This window comes from Ornithorhynchus anatinus, chromosome 3 (genome assembly GCF_004115215.2).
Source record: "Ornithorhynchus anatinus isolate Pmale09 chromosome 3, mOrnAna1.pri.v4, whole genome shotgun sequence".
Classification (NCBI taxonomy): domain Eukaryota; kingdom Metazoa; phylum Chordata; class Mammalia; order Monotremata; family Ornithorhynchidae; genus Ornithorhynchus; species Ornithorhynchus anatinus.
In genome coordinates, this window is record NC_041730.1 from 34,277,473 (window position 1) to 34,299,197 (window position 21,725).

A 21,725-nucleotide genomic window follows, 5' to 3' on the forward strand; every position below is an offset into this window, starting at 1 on the left:
GCACCTGTGGAGTTCCAAGCATAACACTTATTTGAATTGATGACGCTCAAAAGAACCTGAAAGCCAGAAACCATAGGGTGTTCTGTTCATTGACAAGGCCCAGAGCAAGGAACATTAAGCCGGTCAGACTTAGAAGTGGCAATTTGACCAAACCAGGTTCTCCAGGAAACCCCACCAGCATCCCTGAACCTGGTAGAAGCCTGCAGGGGGTAGCCCAAAACCTCCATGGGGGTTCAGTGTTACCCTAGATGTTTCTGGTCTCAATTCTCCATAGGGATCATGGATGGGGTTTGATACAAAGAAAGGATCATTTACAGAACCTGCCAGAATTCTAAAGGGGTTAGGGGCAATTTAGACTGGTACCTTGGGACAGAATCCATTGGAATTCTGGGTATATGGACAAGATTGAGGTGTCCAAGCCCTGGAAAGATCTCCAAATCAAAAGCCATTTAGCCTAAGGCTGATGCCCAAAGGGAATCAGCTGAAACCACCCCAAATCCTAGTGAATCCAGGACAGGCCATTATCCATAAAAGCATAGGGGATTGATGTTTGCTGAGACTGAATCCTGGAAAGTTTGAGCAGTGGCAAAATCAGAGGGTAATTCAGGGTTCTAATGTTCAGCAAGGGTGGACAATCTGACACTCGAGGGTGGGGATCTTACCATCGGTATTGTAGTCTCTGAAATGCTTAGGACAGTGCTCCTCATAAAAGAGCTCACTAAAAGCCATTGATTGATTGACAGTTTAAAGCATCTATTCAATGGAACATTTATTTATTTCTAATGATTAGACCTGTTGGAGCTCCACATGGAAGAGTCCAGACCAGGCTTCTATTTAAGAAAATTAAATTGGGATTTTTATTTATTTTGATCTCCTAAGTGAATTATCTAATGGATTTTGTCAGTCCAATATTTTCCCCTCTAATTTGCTAAACCCCAGAGTTATGGTGATGCTTCTATAGCTCAGTTTCCTAACTTGTCAATCATCCTGGATATGTTGTATGTTTACTGCTTGCAGTTAAAGCCCTGGGTGCTTGGGAGATCAGAAGGTAAGTGCTTATCACCAGAATGAATTCTGAGTTGATAGGCTAAGTCACTTGCAGGACATCTCCAAAGTTCTGTTTGCAGATGGCTCATCTCAGGAAAACTGATAAATTTCAGGGATGATCCATTGGCATTTCTTAGGATTTCTTTTACTCCCAAGCAGAGATTGTCTCTACTCATTAAAATTCCATCCAGGTTTTAGGCTCGATACTACACTGTGAAGTTGCTCAGAATATTGAATGGGAACAATGATGATATTGTCAAAGTCTTTCCACAGAAAGGGGAGGAAAATGTCCAAAGTCCCACAATAACTGCAGTATTTGTAAGCACTTATTACATGCCAAGCACTGTAGTAGGTGCTGGGGTAGATAAGCAGGTTCCAAATGGGGCTCACAGAGGAAGTAGGAGGGAGAACAAGTGTTGGATACTCGTTTTGCAGATAAGGAAAGTAAGGCACAGGGAAATTAAGTGACTTACTCAAGATCTCACAGCAGATAAGTGGTAGAGCCGGTATTAGAACCCAAATCCTCTGACTCTGAAGTTCATGCTCTTTCCACTTTCCACACTGCTTTCCAACCAGGAGGAGAGTAGGCCATTTCTGGACATTTGGCTAGGGTGATTCTGGACATTTGACTAGGGTGGCTAGTGATGGTACTTGCTGAGAGTACCAACGCTAGAGAAGGAGAAGGAGGGAGGCATCCCTCCTGCCAACTAAGGGTCCCAAGGTCCTGGCTTGCTCCTGCATGTTCTGAGACTCCTCCCCCATTACTGAGACATGGAGCCCATTTTGTCTATTTGTATTGTGTTATAATGTTTCATCACTCCTTTTGTGTCTGTCCATAATCCCTTCACCCTATTTAAACTTTAGGATTATGAGCCCCATAAGGAACTAGGATCATAGTTAATTCCCACCTGTATATTTTCTCCCAGGTCTTCTTTCAGTGATCTGCATATAGTGAGTGCTTAATAAATACTACTACTACCACTAGACCAGATATCCAGACATATGCGACTCCACATATATTTTACCGGGTATACGGTCCAATGCAGTGACATCATTGGAAGTCAGCCTGAGTTCACCTGAACTTGGAGAGTTTCTCTAGGGGAGCCCTGACCCTCCCCACCTTGCTCCAGAGCCACTGGGTTCCTCTCCCAAGGTCTCTGTTTACACAGATGTCCCTTCTGAGTAGTGGGACACAGCAGTGGGAGCCAAGGAGGAGGGGCAGGAAGCTTTAAATAAAAATGCCAGATCTAAGCAGGAAAAGAGAAATCTAAGAAATTTGTATTAAGAATAATCACATCAAGAGTCAAGAATAAAATAAAACAAATGATAAATACCATCTTTTCACAAGTTCAGTCTTACAAATATTTCAAAATTACCAAGCAGGTTGGTCCAGGAAGCCATTCACCCTGAGGCAAGAGTCTGATTGTCCAATCCTACAGGTGTTCTGATGATGTCACATGACACACCCCTCCTCTATGGTTTGAGGCCATTCGCTCACCTACTTGGCCTTGGGTGGATGGGGTCAGTCAGGGGCCAGTCCCTTCCCTGCTGCTAATCTGCTCGCACCCCGTGGCTCTGGCCTGGACTCACCCAGGGATGGCAGGCTGCCCAGGATCCCAGGGACCACCACCGAGTCCTCTCAGTTGCCAGCTTCTCTTCAGAGTATCACCGGGTGCTCAGCTCCAGGCCAGGATGGAGGAGGGAAGCAGCTGTGGACTCCTGCAGGTTCAGGACTCAGGCCCTGGGGACTCACCAGAGGGACAGATCTAGGGTTTAGGATCCCCAGACTCCATGGGACTGGGACTGGGGTAGAGGCTGGGTTTTGTGTACCTGCCCTCTCTCTATACTTAGAGAAGCAGTGTGGCTAAGTGGAAAGAGCACAGGTTTAGGAGTCAGAGGTCATGGGTTCTAATCCCGGCTCCACCGCTTGTCAGCTGTGTGACTTTGGGCAAGTCACTTCACTTCTCTGTGCCTCAGTTACCTCATCTGGAAAATGGGGATTAAAACTGTGAGCCCTGCGTTGTCCTGATTACCCTGTATCTACCTCAGCACTTAGAGCAGTGCTCGGCACATAGTAAGCGCTTAACAAATACCAACATTATTACACTTGCCACAAGCTGCTGACCACCCCCAGGACTCTCGGCACGTTCCCAGCTCCATCTGCCCCCATAGCTCCTTGCCTTCACCACCTGCAGCTTGCCCACTTCTCTAGCCCCATACCATTTTCACTCCACCCACTCTAACCTCAGGGTGTTGAAACAAAACTTGTTAAAAAACAAGCAAATCTTGAGGCAAAGATGTTTTTATTTCAGGGACAGTGGGAAGCAGCATGGCCTAGTGGAAAGTCAGAGGTTCTAATCCCAGCTCTGCCACTTGTCTGCTGTGTGACCTTGGGCAAGTCACTTGATTTGCCACATTAATCCAAGCATTTATCCTATCCCGACTTGATTACTGTATCAGCCGCCTTGCTGACCTCCCTGCCTCCTGTCTCTCACCTCTCTAGTCTGTACTTTACCCTTATGCCTGAATCATTTTTCTATGAAAACGTTTAGTCCTTGTTTCCCCATGCTTCAAGAACCTCCAGTGGTTGGCCATCCATCTCAGTATCAAACAGAAACTCCTTACAGCAGTTTTAAAACACTCAGTCACCTTTCCCTCTCCTACATCACCTTGCTACTCCCCTACTACAACCCAGCCCACACATGCCATTTTCTAACACTGTACCTTGGTCTCATCTATCTTGAAGCCAACTTCTCACCCACATTATGCCTCTGGCCTGGAACGCTCTCCTTTTTAATATCCAACAACTTCTCTCCCCATCTTCAAAGCCTTTTTGAAGGCACATTTCCAAGAGGTCTTCCCTGACTAAGCCCTCATTTCCTCTATTCCCACTCCCTTCTCCATTGCCCCAGAGCACTTATGTACATATCTGTAATTTATTTATTTATAGTAATGTCTGTCTTCCCCTCTAGACTGTAAGCTCACTGTGGGCTGGGAATGTGTCTTATATTGTTCTTTCCCAAGTACTTAGTACAGTGCTCTGCTCATAGTAAGTGTTCAATAAATACTATTGATTGATTCTCTGTCCATTAGGTTCCTCAACTGTAAGTGGGGATTCAATACCTCTTCTCATTCCTACTTAGACTGTGACCCTCAAGTGGAACAGTGACTATGTCTGACTTGATTAACTTGTCTCTACCTTAGCATTTAGTACAGTGCTTGGCACATAGTATGCACTTAACAAATACTATTATTATTATTATTGTTAGAGGACATGAGGGGGTGGGAGAGCATTGAACAATGAGGTAACTATGGCTGCCACAAATGGGCAATGTCACTGGGGTGGCGGGAGACTATGTGCATGTGTGGTGGCCAACTTGATGAGGTCTCTGGTTCAGATGCCATCTTGAATGGCCCAAGCATTGGCCTTGTTGAGCTCACTGGGAAGCAGCCCTATCTACTGCCCTGAGGTGACCACATAACTTGCTTACCATCTGTAGGCAACCCTGCTCAGAACTTTTAAATTGAAAATCCTCACAGATAGAGAAAATCTCCAAGAGTTGCAAACTTTTTAACTGCTACCGCCTTACTGTCCCGATGATGATGGACTATGAGGCATCATAGGCCTACTGGCCTGTGGCAGTTGAGCAAATAATCTTAGAACACGCAGTCACAACCATTCTGTGTGATCTCTAAAGAGGGTTTGTAGTCTCTGAATTTAGTGGGCCAGGGAGGGAGAAAGCTTGTAACTCCCAGTATAAGATGGCTGGGAGCCATATGGAGATGGTGCCAAGTGGCCAGGTCTAAGGAAACAAGATAAAAGGTTTCTTGTTCCTCTGAAGTTCTCACTACAGGTCAAGAGGTGACTATGATAAACAAAGTAGTGGAGAAGATAAAGGGATTGACTGACAAACAGGGCATCTCTGTCTTAGCCCTGAATTCATCTTTGACTGTCTTCTAATTGAACATCACTGCTTCCCCATCTATGGGGTAAGGAGAAGACTGCTTCCCCTTGGCCGCTTTGCCTATCTCAAAGGGAAAATCTAGGCTGACAAAAATAAAATTTTCCACTTGGAATCAACGCAGGTGGACCTGCATAGCTAGTGCATCTGAGGCAAGGGACAAGGAGGGGTTCAAAAATCAAATAAATTACTGTTCAGCGTTAACATTAATGTCATTAAAACTCTAGGAGCTTTATTGAGACACTCTAATTACAGAGCCCACAGTAAGTTGTAGGAGGAGTTACTTTAGAGGGATCGTTTATCCTGGTATTGTCTCCTCGTGGCCAAGTGGAAAGAGCACGGGCCTGGGAGTCAGAGGACCTGGGTACTAATCCTGGTCATGTACCTGCTGTGTGACTTTGGGCAAGTCACTTAACTTCTCTGTGCCTCAGTTACCTATCTGTGAGATGTGGATTCAATCCTACTCCTTCCTAATTGGACTGTGAGCCCCATGTGGGACAGGGTCTGTGTCCAACCTGATTAACTCGTATCTACCCCTGTGCTTAGAACAGTGCTCGGCACATGGTAAGCACTTAACAAGTATGATAATAATAATTTGGATGTAAATGCAGTTATGCACAACATGGGAGGCTTTTTTCTGAATGAGCAGAATAGATATAGTGATTGGATACCTGCTGAAAAATAGGGAGTGTCCTTCAGTAGACCAGATGCATTGTCCAGACTCTAGTTCAGAATTTCCTCAGATATTATTCTGGCCAAATTGATCTGTTAAAGAGACAAGTAAAATAGAAAAATACATCTAGATGTATATTACCCATACCCTTTGGACATGTCTCTCTGACAGAGTTTCTATTTGAATCTGCTTTGCTATTCTTGGTATGATTCAAGACAGCCCCTATGTCATTTTTCTAGCATTCTTATGGTTAAACGGACCAGCAATGCTGCAGAGCAGATACAAATCACGCTTTGTACTAGAGAACAGCCAAAGAGTTTCCTGCCAGTCAGAGAGTTGAAGCCACACCTCTTTTGCGGAGATATTTTGCTTCTGATTTGAGTGAGGAGGACCAATGAGAAGGCTGCATTACTCAGTACTGTCAGAGTGCAACCCTCTCTCCCTTCAGCTAATCTCCGTAGCCTTCTTTGGTAGAGCATAGCAGGCTTCCTCTAGCACACAGCTCACTGCGCAGTTCGGTGCCCAAACTGTGTGGATAGAGAAAATGAGATGTGAGGTATTTCTACTTCAGATTTCTGGCTGACTTTCTTTTCCTTTTAACTTCTTAGAGCATGCTCAGGACTAAAAGAGCTGGGAATTTTGAACTCCCAGGGCTTTGGTCATTTGGGATTTAATGCCGTGAATGACCAGTTCCCCTTGTTCCCATTTTCCCTCTCTCTGCCTCAGCATCATTGTCCTGTTTGCAGCTATTAAAGCTAAGAAGCTTCATTCGCTAAAGGCTCGTTTCCAAGGGCATCAGTCATTAACATACCGAGTGCTGCATCTGCTTCTTGGCTAAGACTGAAGACGTCTTAAACTGGAAATCCTGCTTGCACGTTCTCACTCACTCTCCTTCCCTCCCTCCTCGTCCTCCGCTCTCTCTCCTCTCCCCCCCCCCCCCCCTCTCTCTCTCTCACGTGCACACACACCGAGCAAAGGCATATGAGGCATATACTGCAGCAGGTTCTCTTTATTCTAAAGCGTTGTCTTACTCTGGAGATGCAGTGACAGTATAATGGAAGGAAAAGTCCCTGTTTTTAGGTAGGAAAATTACACGAGTCAGGCGGTGAAAGGAAAGAGCAGTTAAAACAGCAGCAGCAGCAGCACACCGAAGAAGGGAGAAGCCACAGCTGTGCAAACTAGACCTTGAAGCAGCCAAGCACGAGACTGGTGAGATACCAAGAGACATTTGAAGATCCTGAAGGTGTGCTGGCAGTTGGATTGCCTCTCTTAGTCTTTTACTCCCTCTCCCCACCCCTTCCCCCCCCTCCCCGTTTGGAGCTACGTGGGGTGAACACTCCGTGGGTACTGCCTCTTATTCCTCAGATTTCTTCTCTTGCCTGCCTGCTGCTGCAACCTACTACCACCGTTGCTGCTGCTGCTGCTGCTGCTGCTGCTGCTGCTGCTGCTGCTGCTGCTGCTGCTGCTGCTGCTGCCTCTGACAGGAACGTGTTAAGAAAGCAGAAGGAGAAAATGCCAGCCATCCTGGTTGCCTCCAAAATGAAATCGGGACTGCCCAAACCTGTCCACAGCGCTGCACCGATCCTCCATGTCCCGATGGCCAGGGCTGGCCCTCAGCCTTGCTACCTGAAGTTCGGGAATAAGGTGGAGGTGACCAAACCTGTCTATTCCAGCCAGATCCCCCTGAAATCGCAGGGACTGCACGAGCCTGGGGGAGAAGGACTGGCCCCGAAGAAAACCAGCTCTGTGGAAAATGGGTTTGACACCCAGGTGAGAGAAGCGTGGCTGTGAGGATGGGCATTCCACAGTGGATTAGGAGGCAATTCTGCAGTGGATTAGGAGACAATGAGAGGGTGTGGGGAGCAAATTATGAAAGGGGGAGATTCTTAATGGGGAGGAGATCTGTTTATAGTTGGATGATAATGTACTAGCAACGAGAAAAGGACATTTTGGTGGTGGGTGTGGTTGGGGGAAATTGGGGTTCAGAAATGTATGTGGTTTCAGGAGAGTGTAACGAGGCTCCTGTCCAGTGGTTTGGGCCAGCATGTGTAAGGTGTATATGTCTGCAAAATGTCTCTGGTGGACAAGGCAGCATGTGTTGGACGGAAATGTGTGTTTTATGTCAGAAAGCAACAGAGGAACTCTGCCAGCAAATTTCATTTTTCCTTACCTGCAGTATTTAAGAAAATCATGTTCATCAGAACCATATTTTATCCAGTGGCTTTCAATTTTTTTAAATATTTGGTGATATTTATGTTTGCTCTCATGTTTATCTGACTGCTTAGGGAACAGCTGAAAACTCAGGCAGGTGATTCTCGGAGAATGAGAGACGCAGTACACACATCCTTCAGCTAGTGGAATCACTGTTCATGTATGAGCCTTTCTGGAACTGACAGGATTATCGGTGTAATGCTGGGCTGCAAGCACAGGGAGCTGTGTTGATTGCATGGTGCCATCTGAGGAAAGCAGATGGCTGGCATGTTTGCTATTAGATGGATGATTTGTAGCGCTCTCTAATAGCATTACCTATGAATGCTGGAGTCTCTTTTCCTTGCAGCAGAACTTGGACGGGGTAAGAATGGAAGAAGCGGGTGAAAATTCAATCAATCGATCAGTCAGTCAATAACACTGAATGCTGACTGTGTGCAGAGATCTATAATATGAAAGAGAGTATAATATGATTAAAAATTGGTAGATATGACCCCTGGCCTCAAGGAGCTGATAGTTTTGGGAGGGAAGACTGATATTAAAATAAAATATAGATAAGTCAAGCAATGCTCCTTTTCTGAGAGAGGACCATATCTGCCATTTAGGTTCTGCAGCCTCTGGTCCTATAACCTACTCTTGGGGAAACAGGGCAAATGACCAATCAGCTGTTGCACTTAGTACAGTGCTCTGCACACAGGAAACACTCAGTGAATACCAGTGATTGATTGCATTTGGTCTTGTGCCCTCATTTTTCTGGGGAGGCTGCCCTCTCTTCACTGGCAGACAGAATGACATTTCAAACTAGTCAGAGCCTACAGATGTGGGTATACTAGATCCTGATGGAATGAAATAGGATGGGGGAGGGGGAGGCTGAAAGAGAGAGGGGAGGGCAAGCAATGGCTGGTGTAGGGATAGTGGTAACAGACAGCCTGACCTTTTCGTCACATTGTACTGCACAGACGTTTTTCCACCTTCCACTTAAGTATTTCCTATTAACCGAGTAAAGCCCGGCATGCCAAGAGAATCCCCGGGTATAAGCTAATCATAAGCAGGCTGCTTGAGCTGTGGACTTAGGAAAGTACATTATTATTTCTAAACCATATTAGGTTTGAAGCCCAACTGATAAACATGTCCTGTGTGGCTGCACAAGCTAAAATTTCTTTGATGCTGACAGGTTTGAGTGATGGTGTGTTACAGCAGGGCAAGATTTTAGCCAAGGTCTTGGGGTTATGCAGAACCAGTTTGTATTTCCCTTCATTCTTTTCATGCCGTAAGCCCCGTGATGCACCATAACTTTTGTTTTTTTTTTAATTGGAAAAACGTCTGCTTACCCACATATCGTTTGAGGTTTTTGCCACTGTTCCAAGTTTGATTTTTCACCCGACTTTGGAGAGGAATCTGAGCTGAGACTTTGACTCATGATTATTATTCTAAACAATAAATATTATGTAGTGTTTGTGTGTTTTTTAGATTGTTGATATTAAGGCAACTCTTGTGCCTTAGTCACATCCATTACAAGTCACTTCTGCCTAAAGAGGTCATAATTAGGACACTCCCAAATTCCCTCACCACATCCTAGTTTCAGGAGCCAACACCTCTGTGTATGCAGAGGGTCCAAGAGAAACATTTGCTGTCTCCCAGGCTCGTACCCCCCCATACCCCCACCGACCTAAATCCCACCATCCCCACCTCCCCCTCCCTGCCCCCAACATTTTTCCATCACTCACTTCTTCTGCAATTCCTCCTAATTTAGGGAAATTTCCTCAGGATAAGTCATATGCAGGACTTGACCTTTTATCCCACTTGTCAAGGTCTCTGGGAACAGTCTGGGTGAACTGCTGAAAGAATCATTGATTTAACATTTGTCCTCCTGTGACTCATCTTCCTGTGATCATTCAAGTCACCTCTGGAGATTCCTGGTGGGTGAGTTCTTGGCTCTCTGCCTATGTCAGTGCCAGCATCTCTGCTCCCAGGCAGGCCAAGTCATCGGATTAAAAGTGGCTTCTGGGATGAAAGGTTTACTAGTTTATTCTTTCACTGTGAGGCTTACTTGGGTTTTACCTTTCAGAAAGTCGAAGTTCTGAGGACAATTACCTATGGAAGAGTGTTCCAATTAATTCTAGAAAGCATCTCTCTAGGGAAGGGACATGCTTCACGATGTTCTAAAGAGTTCCTAGGATGATACCTGGCACATTTTGGCCACTTGGTTTATATTAATAGAAAATGGTGTTGTATGTGTTGACTGAAGGTCTCAGAGACTGAAAAATAATAGCAGTTCAAGGCATCTTGAGATGCCAAATGGTAGTTTATCATATATACAAACTGAAGATGAAGCAAAGGTGTTTGGGAACACATTTCACTTTATAGCATTTGCAGTGAGAGAGATTATAATATGTATGATAATGCAGATTTCCAGGCTAATATTAAATTATGACATTTATTAAGCATATACTGTGTGCTAAGTGCACGAGTAGGTACATGTTTATGAGATTTGGCCATATCATCAATGTTTTTCATTGAGTGCCTACTATATGCAGAGTACTCTACTAAGCTCTTGGTAAAGTACAGTACAACAAAGCTGGCAGACATTTTTTTTGTCCACAACAAGCTTACAGTCTAGAAGGGATGATCACACGATGCCTGTTCCACACTGGGCTCACAATCTATTTCTTCCCCATTTTACAGATGAGGAAACTGAGGCCAAGAGAGGCTGAGCAACTTGCCCAAGGTCACAGACAGAGCCAGTTAATCGTATTTATTGAGCACCTTCTATGTGCAGAGCACTGTACCAAGCGCTTGGGAGAGCACAATATAGCAATGTAACAGACACATTCCCTGCCCACAACGAGCTTATAGTTTAGAGCTCTGGCACCATTAAGTTGTCATGCATGTGTGATATTCCCAATGACTGTGGCTATAATTCTCAGCAACCTCAAGGGATGGTCAAACATTTGTGACATATTGGCAAAGGCTCTAGGAATGAAGTTAGCCTGTCCAGGTAGTAGTTTGGTGTGGGTTCCACAGTATTGGGACTCCACCAGCTGGGCCCCCAACTTTTAATCCATGAAAGGTTCTGTATCTCAGAGTTTCCATTAGCCAAGGTTAATGTCAAACCAACTTGTGAATCCTACTCTTCCTTCTTCTCCAGTTGCCGCGACATAAATCTTCAACTAGTTCAGCCCTATCTAAGCCCCTGTAACTCCCTAGAATTCCCTCTCAGTGATATCACCATCCAAAACAAAGGTGGATAGAAAAGAATAAGAATCAGGTCCCTTGAAATGTAGCTACTATTTTGTCAACACATTATAATATGTCTTTGAGCAAAGGTGAAGGGAAGCAGAGTTGTCTGGAAGGACAACCAATAAACCAATAAGTGCCTCTGTGGCCATTCGAGTATGAATTATTTATCTAGTGAGTGGCAGATTTCTGTGTCTTTGGCAGTGAATCTACCCTGGTTCTGGGTGGAGGAGGGGATATGGCCTGACCTGGCTTGGGGATTAGTGGGCACCCATCATCCTCCCTGGGCTTCAGGCTGAGCCAGAATAGCTCTCACAACACCCCACCCCACCACCGCCATCACATAACCCTGGCTGCAGCAGCAGTTTAAAATTACCTTAATAATAATGGTGTTATTTGTTAAGCACTTAGTATGTTCCAACCACTGTACTAAGCGATGGGGTAAATACAAGATAACCAGGTTCCACATAGGGCTCACGTTCTAAGTAGAAAGGAGAACCGGTATTAAATCCCATTTTGCAGATGAAAGAATTGAGACACAGAGAAGTAAAGTGACTTGCCCTAAGTCACATATCAGGTAAGTGGTGGAGCCAGGACCTTCTGACCACCAGACCTGTTCTCTTTCCACTAGGTCACACTGCTTCCACCTTGCCCCTCCACTTCCTCCCCATAAAACATCCTTTTTCCGGTGACAATTTTCAATTCCTGCCCAATCTAGTAAGAAAATATTTTTATTTCCACCTCCCCTCCCCCGTTTCTGAAACAAGTTCCTTGTAAATCTTCATGATAGTATTTTTTTTCAGTCAATGACAACTCTTTGTATGCACTAAATGTTTCACATCATCAGCTCACTAGGGCTTTAACAACTTTTAAGTACATTTGGCCATTCTGAGAAGTTCACCAAGATCCCAAGGCTACTCTATCTTCAGAAAATTGTTGAAATTAATTAAGACAAAGGAGTAAAAAACTGAATCGGGAAAGCCAATAGGTCCTTCGGGAGACTGACAGAGTATGGCAACAATGCTCTATTCTAAACAAATGTCTACAAGCCTGTAACAGTGTTCAACTGCCTGTATTTTAATTACTAAAATGTATGAAGGGCAAAACACAATACTAAGCATTGGGGTGATTTATAAGAAAATCCAATTAAAAAAGTGTTCTTGGCCCCCATCGGTCTCCCTAGCTTAAGTAGGGGAGGTCATACATATAAAATGAAAGAATGTAAATGCAAACAGTGAAAACAAGTTGAAAATCAGCAATAGAAATATCCCCAGCAAAAAACTAGTCAGGTAAACATCACTTGCAGGAGTAGATCTTTGTTATCTCACGGAGCTGGATAGTCACATCATCAGCTCTCTAAAGCTCTAGCAACTTTTAAGCACATTTGGCCACTCTGAGAAGTTCACCAAGATCCCAAGGCTACTCTATCTTCAGATAATTGTTGAAAATTTAGAAGACAGCTTTCTAAAAGTTGGTGTTGTGTATTTGTTTCCTGAGGTGTCAGGTGGGAGAGTGGAGGCTTCCCTGGCTAGTAGGTAACCCTTACCCTCCCTGCAGCCCAGAAGCTCCAAAACATGCAGGCATTGACTATTGTGACTCCGTACTTCTGCCCAAACTCAGCTCCAGCGTGGAGCGGGGCCTATCTCCCAGAATTTCAGGTGGGAGAGGGCAAGCAACCATATTGTCTCTGAAACCAGAACCTTCCTTTAAAAGACATATGTGACCTCTTGTGCAGTTTCATCACCATCTCTTCCAAACCAAACTGAACATGTTGTTATGGGTATGAATTTCTGGAGTTCAGTTGCTTCACCAGCTTTAAGTCAGTTAGTCAATCAAATTGTATTTACTGAGTGCTTCCTATGTGCAGAGCACTGTACTAAGCTCTTGGGGGAGTACAATACAATGATGCTCATTATCCCACAGCTTTTTTGAAAGGAGCAGATGAGGAGAATGAAAGATAGTTGAATACACCAACACTATCTCTGTATGGTGAACTCAAAGGGGACCTATACAGGTGGGGAAGGCAGAATATATTGTTAAATAGCATAATGAAATATGTAGATGTACAATATGTAAATATGCAGTACAAACTAATGGAAGGAGCATAGGACAGGGGATGGGAGACCAGGATTCTAATCTCAGCTCTGCTTCTTGCCTGCTTCTGTGTCCCTGAGCAAGTCACCTAACTTAGCTATGGCTCAGTTTCTTCATATGTCCTCCTTCCTCCTTAGACTGTGAGCTCCATGTAGGTTAGGAAATTTATCTAATTGATTGTATCTACCCAAGCCCTTAGCCCACAGTTATTATGTAACTCACGCATGTGGGTAGGGACAATCAATAGTTCATTTTGGGAAGGGAATGTGTCTATCAACTCTGTTACAGTGAACTCTCCCAAGTGCTTAGTACAGTGCTCTGCACATAGTAAGTGCTCAGTAAGTATGGTTGATTGAATATCATCATCTTCAAAAATAAAGGACCACTCAATCTTTCTAGATAGATGCAGCATAGAAAAAGGGAGAGCAGCAGTCGTTGCTTTTGAACCATACATTAATGACTATATAGTCATATGTGAGTATGGCTGAAAAGACCAATTCAAGACTAGATGCACTGTTTGAGCTAAGAACAGATTCTTAATACTTTAAATGGTTTGCCTTCTAGGGTCAGTCATGACATCACAACAGACTGTTAGGAAACATCAGCAACAGATCGAGCATTCCTGAATGAAGCAAACAGGAGAGGGTTGCTCTCCCTGAGCATAGCCTTCAGGCACCATGAGATGGATTTGAAAACAGGGACAAACACCACAATAGTGAGAATCAGTCAGTCAGTCAATTGTATTTATTGAGCTCTGACTGTGTGCAGATCAGCAGTATGGCAAAGTGGATAGTGCCCGGGCCTGGGAGTCAGATGGTCATAGGTTCTGATCCCAGATCTGCCACCTGTCTGCTGTGTGATCTTGGGCAGTTCACTTCACTTCTCTGTGCCTCAGTTACCTCATCTTTAAAATGGGAATTGAGAGTGTGAGCCCCAAATGGAACAGGGACAACCTGATTTACTTGTATCCACCCCAACGCTTAGTACAGTGCCCGGCACATAGTGAGTGCTTAACAAATACCATAATTACAATAATTATTATTACAATATAACAATGTAACACAGCAGCATGGCCTAGTAGCATGTAAGCACTCAATAAATACAATTGAATGAATGGATATAGCACAGGCCTGGAAGTCAAAAGGACCTGTGTTCTAGTCCTGGCTCTGCCACTTGTCCATTTGGGATCTTGGGCAATTCACTTAATACCTTTCAGTTACTTCACCTAGAAAATGGTGATTAAGACTGTGAGCTCCATGTAGGACATGGACTTTTCGAGTCTGGTTATCTTGTATCTACCACAGTGTTTAATATAGTGTCTGGCACATAGGAAGTACTTAACAAATATACTAAAAAGAAATAAAAAATACATCCATGTGGCAAAAGGCAACCTTCAAGCATGGAATTGTCTGAAGGTCATGCACAGGTTCTAACAGACAGCTGTACCTTTTATGTAGTCTATCTATGGAACTAGACAGTGGAAAGTAAGATCCATCTTCAACTTTCTGAATAAGTTTGCTGCATGAGTCCAAATACTGAGTGGGTAAAACCACCAAGGCTTCCAAGTGCAAGCTAAATATAAGAATAACTTTGCAGAAACTAGCTTAGTTTTTTTTTCTTGATGCTAGAAAAAGGAAAGACTGTCTTGAGATATTTATATAAAATTAAGCAGAGGAGTAGCATAGACTAGTGGAAAGAGCGCAGGCTTGGAAGTCAGAAGACCTGTGTTCCATTCCTGACTCCATCACTTGTGGACTCTTGTGACCTTTGTCAAGGAACAATCCGTAAAATGGGGGTTAAATACCAGTTCTTCCTCCCCAACTTAAACTGTGAACCCCGAGTGGGACAGGGACTGTGTGTGATCTGATTACCTTATATCTACTCCAGTCCATAGTTCAGGATGAGGCACAGAAAAAGTGCTAAAAAAATACCTCAGTGATTTCTATGGATTCCCTTGCCTGGAATAGGCTTTTCCCCAAGAATGACTATTTATATTGTCAGTATATTAGTATTCTGTGTAAATAATGACCCCAAATTATTATCAGGGAATTGTTTTGGAGAGATGCTCTGAACTAACCAGAAATCCCTGTCCAGCAGACAAGATAAGAAGCTTTCAGAGGTTCCTGAAGAGAGCAGATAGTTTTTTTTTTCAAAAATTTGATTTGTAACCTGCCTGTGCTTCTTAAGAAAATAGTCTAACTAGAAACGATGAAAATCCTCTGTGGGCTTTCAAATACTTGAAATGAAAACAGTGTGCCCACCAAAAAGGGAAAACTGCCACAAGAATACAACCTGTTGCAATTTTGCTCCATTGTGTTTGGATTAGAAATCCATCTGTCACAAAAGTTGATCCTGGATTTGATTAGTGAATTTTTCTGCTCTTGTGTTCTCTTTCTTTACCATTCTTTGGGAAGACGATGTAGCATGGTTTCTGCCAAAGTGTTTATATGTTCATAGTTTATGTTCATTATGCTTCTTAACCTTTCAGAAACAAAACTCTTATAGATAAGTGGTTATCAAATGGTTTTTGCATATTTCAAAACTCGGAGTTTTCTGAATTGATTGCTGTTTTTAAATTAACTGTCACTGGCGTGATCCTGCTCTTTAGAGCCAAACACTGTCTATTCAGGCCTGATTTCTCTTTCTGGCTCTATGATGACTTCTTATGTGCATAGAGTGAGTCACTAAACATCTCTGAGCCCATTTTCTCCATCTCTAAGATGTCACTGGGCTGGGTAATTTTCCAGCAGTAAGATATTCTGAGGATTAAAGCAATCATTTTTATAAAACACTCTGGATCCTCAGTTGCTCTAGAACAAACCTGCAAGATTAGGCAAATTGGGAGACAGAATGTGCTAAGAGAAGGAGAACCATCTAGGTCCCAAACGGTTAGAACACATATCGTTAGAGGTGAGCAAAAATTGGGAATCTGAGGGGAAAAAAGTGTGGTCCCACATTCACCAAGTCCCCAAGTGTGTTGAAAACAGTAGTAGATAATGCTTTTGTTAATGGATTAAAGCCCTCACACTGAGATTTCTCAGGAAATCCTGATCCTCATCCAAGATGCAAAGACTGGTTCCCATCTCCCCAGTTAAAGTGTGATGCTGTCTAGTGGAAATAGTTGTTTTCCAAGTTAAATGTCTTGCAGGCCTTTCCCTTGAATTTGATAACTATGTCTCAGAAAAAATCTATTAGCTACTTCAGTAATGTATTTGATGCTCAGGCAGTTGCCATCTAGTGTCTAAAGAGGGAAAAAGAGTGCCTCTCAACACAATCAGTTGCCCACCAAATCTCAAATCTCTAAATTCTCATATTGCTCCTCCATTTCCTTTTTTATCAGACTTTTGACATTCCTCATGTAACAGAGATATGTCACCTTCAGAACTCACTTTGCCTGTCCTGGATTGTGTTTTCTGGATTTCTACATAATTGAACCTTTCTGGCTTTACTCTCCCTGCATTCAAAGCCCTGGAAACCAGCATGGCCTGGGAGTCAGAAGGACCTGAGGTCTAATCCCTGCTCCCCAACATGTTTGCTGTGTGCTCTTGGGCAAATCACTTAACTTCTCTGTACCTCAGTTCCCTCATCTGCAAAATAGGGGGTCGGACTATAAGCCCCATGTGGGACACGGACTGTGTCCAAATCAGTTTGTATCTACCCCAGCACTTAAAACAGTGCCTGGTACCTAGTAAGCACTTAATAAATTCCAAAAAAAAAAGCCCTTCTACAATTCCATCTTCTCCAATTATTTCGCCAGCCCCTGAGCCATATCACCCCTTCAGCCAACTCCAGTATTTTAACCCTTCTTAGTGCTCATGCAACATTTATGTACTCAATATTGTATTTTGATCATTCTAGTTGAAAATGTCTTTGTCTGTCTCCCCTGTTGCAGTCTAAGCTCTCTGTAGGCCGGAAATGCGTGTCTTCATTATTCTCTACTTCTGAAGCACCTAGTACACTGTATCACACCCAATGGATGTTCAGTAAAGCTACACTGCTGCTACTGCTACTACTATGACCACTAAAACTACCATTGCTACCACTATTAGGCTTATCTGCACTGTCTCTTTCAGACTGCCTTTCTGATGATCTTTCTTTATTGAGGAGCCCAAACAAGCTCTAGGATTTGCTTTTTTTTCTTTCCAAACTTCTCTCTTCCTGATCCAATGCTGCATTTTGCTTGCCTTCCCGATGAGAACCTTACATATGCCTGCCATCTGTAGGACTTTCATCTCTGATGGCTATATATCCGCTCTATACCTCCGCATACATTCTGTAGAATGTCACCATTTCAGGCTTGTTCTCTATAAGGAGGCCAAGATTTGGGGTTTGCATATATTTCTATGAAATTTTGTTTGTCCACATGTGACCGGAAGCTGTCTTACTTTGAGGTCCTGGAACTGGGAGTCAGGAGATCTGGATTTGAGCTCTGCCACTGGCCTTCTGTGTATCCCTGACTGAGTCACTTCACTTCCCTGGGCCTCTGTTTCCTTATCCATAAAAAGTGGATAAGATAGATAAGAGCCCTGAAAGTGGATTGTGTCTGATCTCAAAGCTTTGAAACTAACCCAGTTCTTAGTACATAGTAAGCAATTAATAAATAGAGTTGTTATTATTTCTTTTAAATGAGATGCTGGCTTCAGGAGCAGTGGATCTAATCTAAGACTCAAAATCCTACTTGCTCTATGGTCATGGTGTCCAGACCTTAGAGTTGAAATAATGTGGTTCAGTTCTTGAATCAGCTAGGTTCTCTTCTGCTGCTCTGAGAGACCTGAGCATTTTAAAATCTAGAATTTTTTTGGCACGTCCTAATTTCCCCATTATCCCCACTACTGTTATCACACTTTAAACTTATATTTGACTTTCTGTAATAAACTATTAAGAGAAAAAAGTCCTTTTGAAGATCTATTTTATATCCTTATCATATTCATGAAAGGCGGTTAGAGGACAGGCACATGTTCTCTTTTATGGAGGCAAAATTGAGCACAAAGGTCTCATAATTGAATGGCCGATTTGAGATTATGATCTTTAACTCTTCTAAATCAGGTCTCTATTCACCATGCTGTTGCCTCCTCTATGAAATAAGGTTTTTTTAGCCTCGTTGAGCTTCCTATCCTAGAACTCTTCATTAAACATGAATGAATCCCCAGGTCATGAGAAAATACACTTTTGCCTTGTTGGATATTGTTTTTCTGATCTCTCTTTTAATTCCTGCTCATTTAAAGGTTTGGACTGGCCTTTTTCTGGGGTGAAAAAAAAGATCTAAACTCGATCTATTCCCTAGAAATGTTTATCTGGATAAAAATATACTGGTTGAATATTATTTTTAGAAAAAAATAATTTAAAATAGAAAAATTGCCCGCTTCAGTGCATATTATTAGTAATGAACTGTTAGTACATTTTGTAACAGGAAGCTGCTGGTTTCCATTCAAAATAATTGGGCTTCAGTCAGAAGCATGTCAGTTTGAAAGACCTTCCTTCATTTTATCTGATTTTGCTCCTTATATGACTTCTTGTCAAAACATCTTTGGGGTCTTCAATTTCTAAACGATTAGGCAGTTGGCATACCTGAATTTCTAAAGTTTCTGCTGAAATTGTTTTGGAGAAGACCGAGCCATGTATTTTAAATAGCCTTCTATTCGTTTCTCCCAAGGCATATGGCGTTTTACAGCTTGTTGCCTTTGGATTACTGTATGATCAGACATGGTGCTTATTTTAGAACTGGAAGGAGAGAAGAGACATCAATAAAACTCAGGGGGAAAAATCCGTTCTGTGGTTTTAAAATATCTCTGCCTGAGCGGAATGGATTATTTTTGTTTCTTAAAAGTCAGTTGTAGATTTCTCCCAGAGGCAGTGTCTCAGTGTGAGCTATGGACTGGACTCAGGGTCTGCAAACTGAGGGAGGGGAAGGTTTAGTGGGACAAATGATGTCCAGAAGTATGTGAGTTGGTATATGGGACACCAGAAAAAGAAATTGTAGTGCCCTGGAGAAACTTAGAATAGCAGTGAGGCCTATTGGCAAGATTAGAGGCCTGGGGTCAGAAAATCTGGGTTTTAATATCCAAACCACTTGCCTGCTGCAGACTTCGGACAAGTCATTTAATTTCTTTGTGCCTCATTTCCCTTATCTGCAAATTGGGGATTGAATACCTGTTCTCCCTCCAAACTTAGAACGTGAGCCCTATGTGGGACCTGATAATCTTGTATCTATCCCAGTGCCTAGTACAATGCTTGGCAAATAGTAAGTGTTTAACAAATACTGCAATTATTATTATTATTATTATTATTAGAGAAGGGTAGCCCTGGTCCCAAGTAGTTTGCATCCACAAGTCTTGTTTCAAGTTCCACCTTGAGCTTTCAGTTGTACTCTTCAGACCAGTCAACAAATTCTCCAAAAACAAAACCATGAAAATCTCCAACACTACCACCCTTGTCTGGGAGAAAAGGTGTTATTTATTCACACTTGAGGCCTTGAGTTAATGGTAGGATAACTCTCTCTAATAGCACTTGGAGTGTACTGCATGGTTAGAGATGAACAACTTCCAGCTGAGGTGAGCACAAACTCAATCTCATAACTGATCATTATTGAATTTCTCAGGGCTTTTCAGGAAAATAAGGTCTCTTGTCCCAGTATTCTGGTCAGATTCCAAATCCCATAATTCTATTCTGCCTTGAAGTCCCCTCACCCTTTCCACCTCTTCCTGCTTCAAGGAGGCCAATTGTATTTTCCAAAGCCTTTTTGAATGTTGCATCCTGAAGCAAACTACTCATTTCCTCTTAAGACATCACAGCATTTCAGTGGTGAGGGACATGCCCCTTCAATATACAGCCTCATCCATCATGTTTACTCAGACTGTTCAGTAGATATATAAGAAGAAGGCACTGAATCTGAGTTTAACCTTTCCTGTTGAAATTTGAGAATTTGGGCACTTGGCTGTGTCAAAGGAGGAGTAATCCTGTGAATTTGGGACCTTCCCAGGAACCCTAATTTTGTTGCATTTTCTTTTTAAACCACATTATAGGATTTTAGATGCCTTTTGGCAAGAGTAGAGCTGATTAACTGAGCTCCTGGACTCCTAGAGAAAGCTGTTGGATTAAATTTTCATTCTCCAGGCTAGTACCGATGTCCAATCCATTTTTCTCTTGGATATTGCAGAAATCAAGGCTGCTTAAAGGCTGCTGCTCAGTCATTGATAGCATAGGAATCACTTGATAAGGCAAAAATTACCCCTTTTTATTAGCAGAAATGGGGCACAGTAGATAATGAAAGATATGGAAATGTGGAAGCAAATTTTACAATATAAGCATGATACACATCTCTCTCACTAACCTTCCCTAAACTGGACACCCTTTATCACTGTTTAAATTGCCTGAATGAAAGCTATTTCCCAACACTCCATCTTCCAGATAGCTGTCTGTAAAGTGTTCACAAGGAGCCAGTCTAAAATATACAGGTTTAGGGCAAAGATGCATTCAGTCCAAATGGTCACAGTGGTGCTCATGGTCCTCCATTAGAATTTAAGATGTTGCCTCAGAACTAAATAGATATGATGCCACATCTACAGAGGAGCTTTATATTGATTGGGTGGAGAAGGAGTCTTTTAGAACATAAACATTAAGGGAACATAACAGATTCCCTATAGCCCCCAGAATCACACATTTAAATATGTCATGGTAATAATGAGGTATGGAAATGAAATCAGAGTTCAAAACAGGGAGGGATAGGCAATACTGCTCTCAGTGTAATTCCATCCTCCTAAGAACCTTTGGGATCCCTGTGAGCAGGTCACATAACTCTGCCTGCCTCTTTCCATTCATTATACCAGGCAGTAGTGATTTAAAACCATGAGTCCCATGTGGGACAGGGTCTGTGCCTGACCTAACTATCTTGCATCTTTTCTGATGCATAGCATAGGGCTTAACAAATAGTAGCCCTAAACAAATAACATTAGTATTATTTTTTATGGTATTTTCTAAGTCCTTACTATCTACCAGTCACTATACCAAGCTCTGGAGTAGAGAGATACAGAATAATCAGGTTGGACACAGGTCATGTCCCACATGGGATTTAGTCATAATCTCCATTTTAAAGATGAGGTAACTAAGGCCCAGGTAAATGAAGTGACTTGCTGAAGGTCACACAGCAGACAAGTGGCAGAGCTGGGATTAGAACTCAGGCCCTTTAACTCCCAGACCCTGCTCTTTCCAATAAGCCACGCTACTTCTTTATTATTGGCTGGGAATGATTATATGACCAACTCTTCCATGAACAATTGCCAACTGCATAGCAGCTCAGCCTCTGGGTCCTCAAAAAGAGGAACAGTCACATTCTCAGCTTGAAGCAGGTGTCCCCATTAGTGTATAAGATCCTTGTGATCAAGGGACATGACTTGTGCTACTGGCATACTTTCCCAAGTGCTTAGTATAGTGCATTGAACTCAGTAGTACTCTAAACTCTTCTGAAATTCCACCTCCTCCAGGAAGCTTTCCTCAACTAATTATTT

General features: G+C 42.8%; 1 protein-coding gene across 3 annotated transcripts in view; it reads left to right on the forward strand.

Annotated features, from left to right (window-relative positions):
* Positions 1-6,656: 6,656 nt before the first annotated feature.
* Positions 6,657-21,725, forward strand: part of NAV2 (neuron navigator 2) — a 355,390-nt gene continuing 340,321 nt past the window's right edge. For all 3 annotated transcript variants that reach the window (XM_007658581.3, XM_001505596.5, XM_029059807.2), the window contains exon 1: positions 6,657-7,452. In XM_007658581.3, coding sequence (XP_007656771.1) covers positions 7,195-7,452 — 258 coding nt within the window. In that variant the 5' untranslated portion in view covers positions 6,657-7,194. The remainder of the gene's footprint in view (positions 7,453-21,725) is intronic.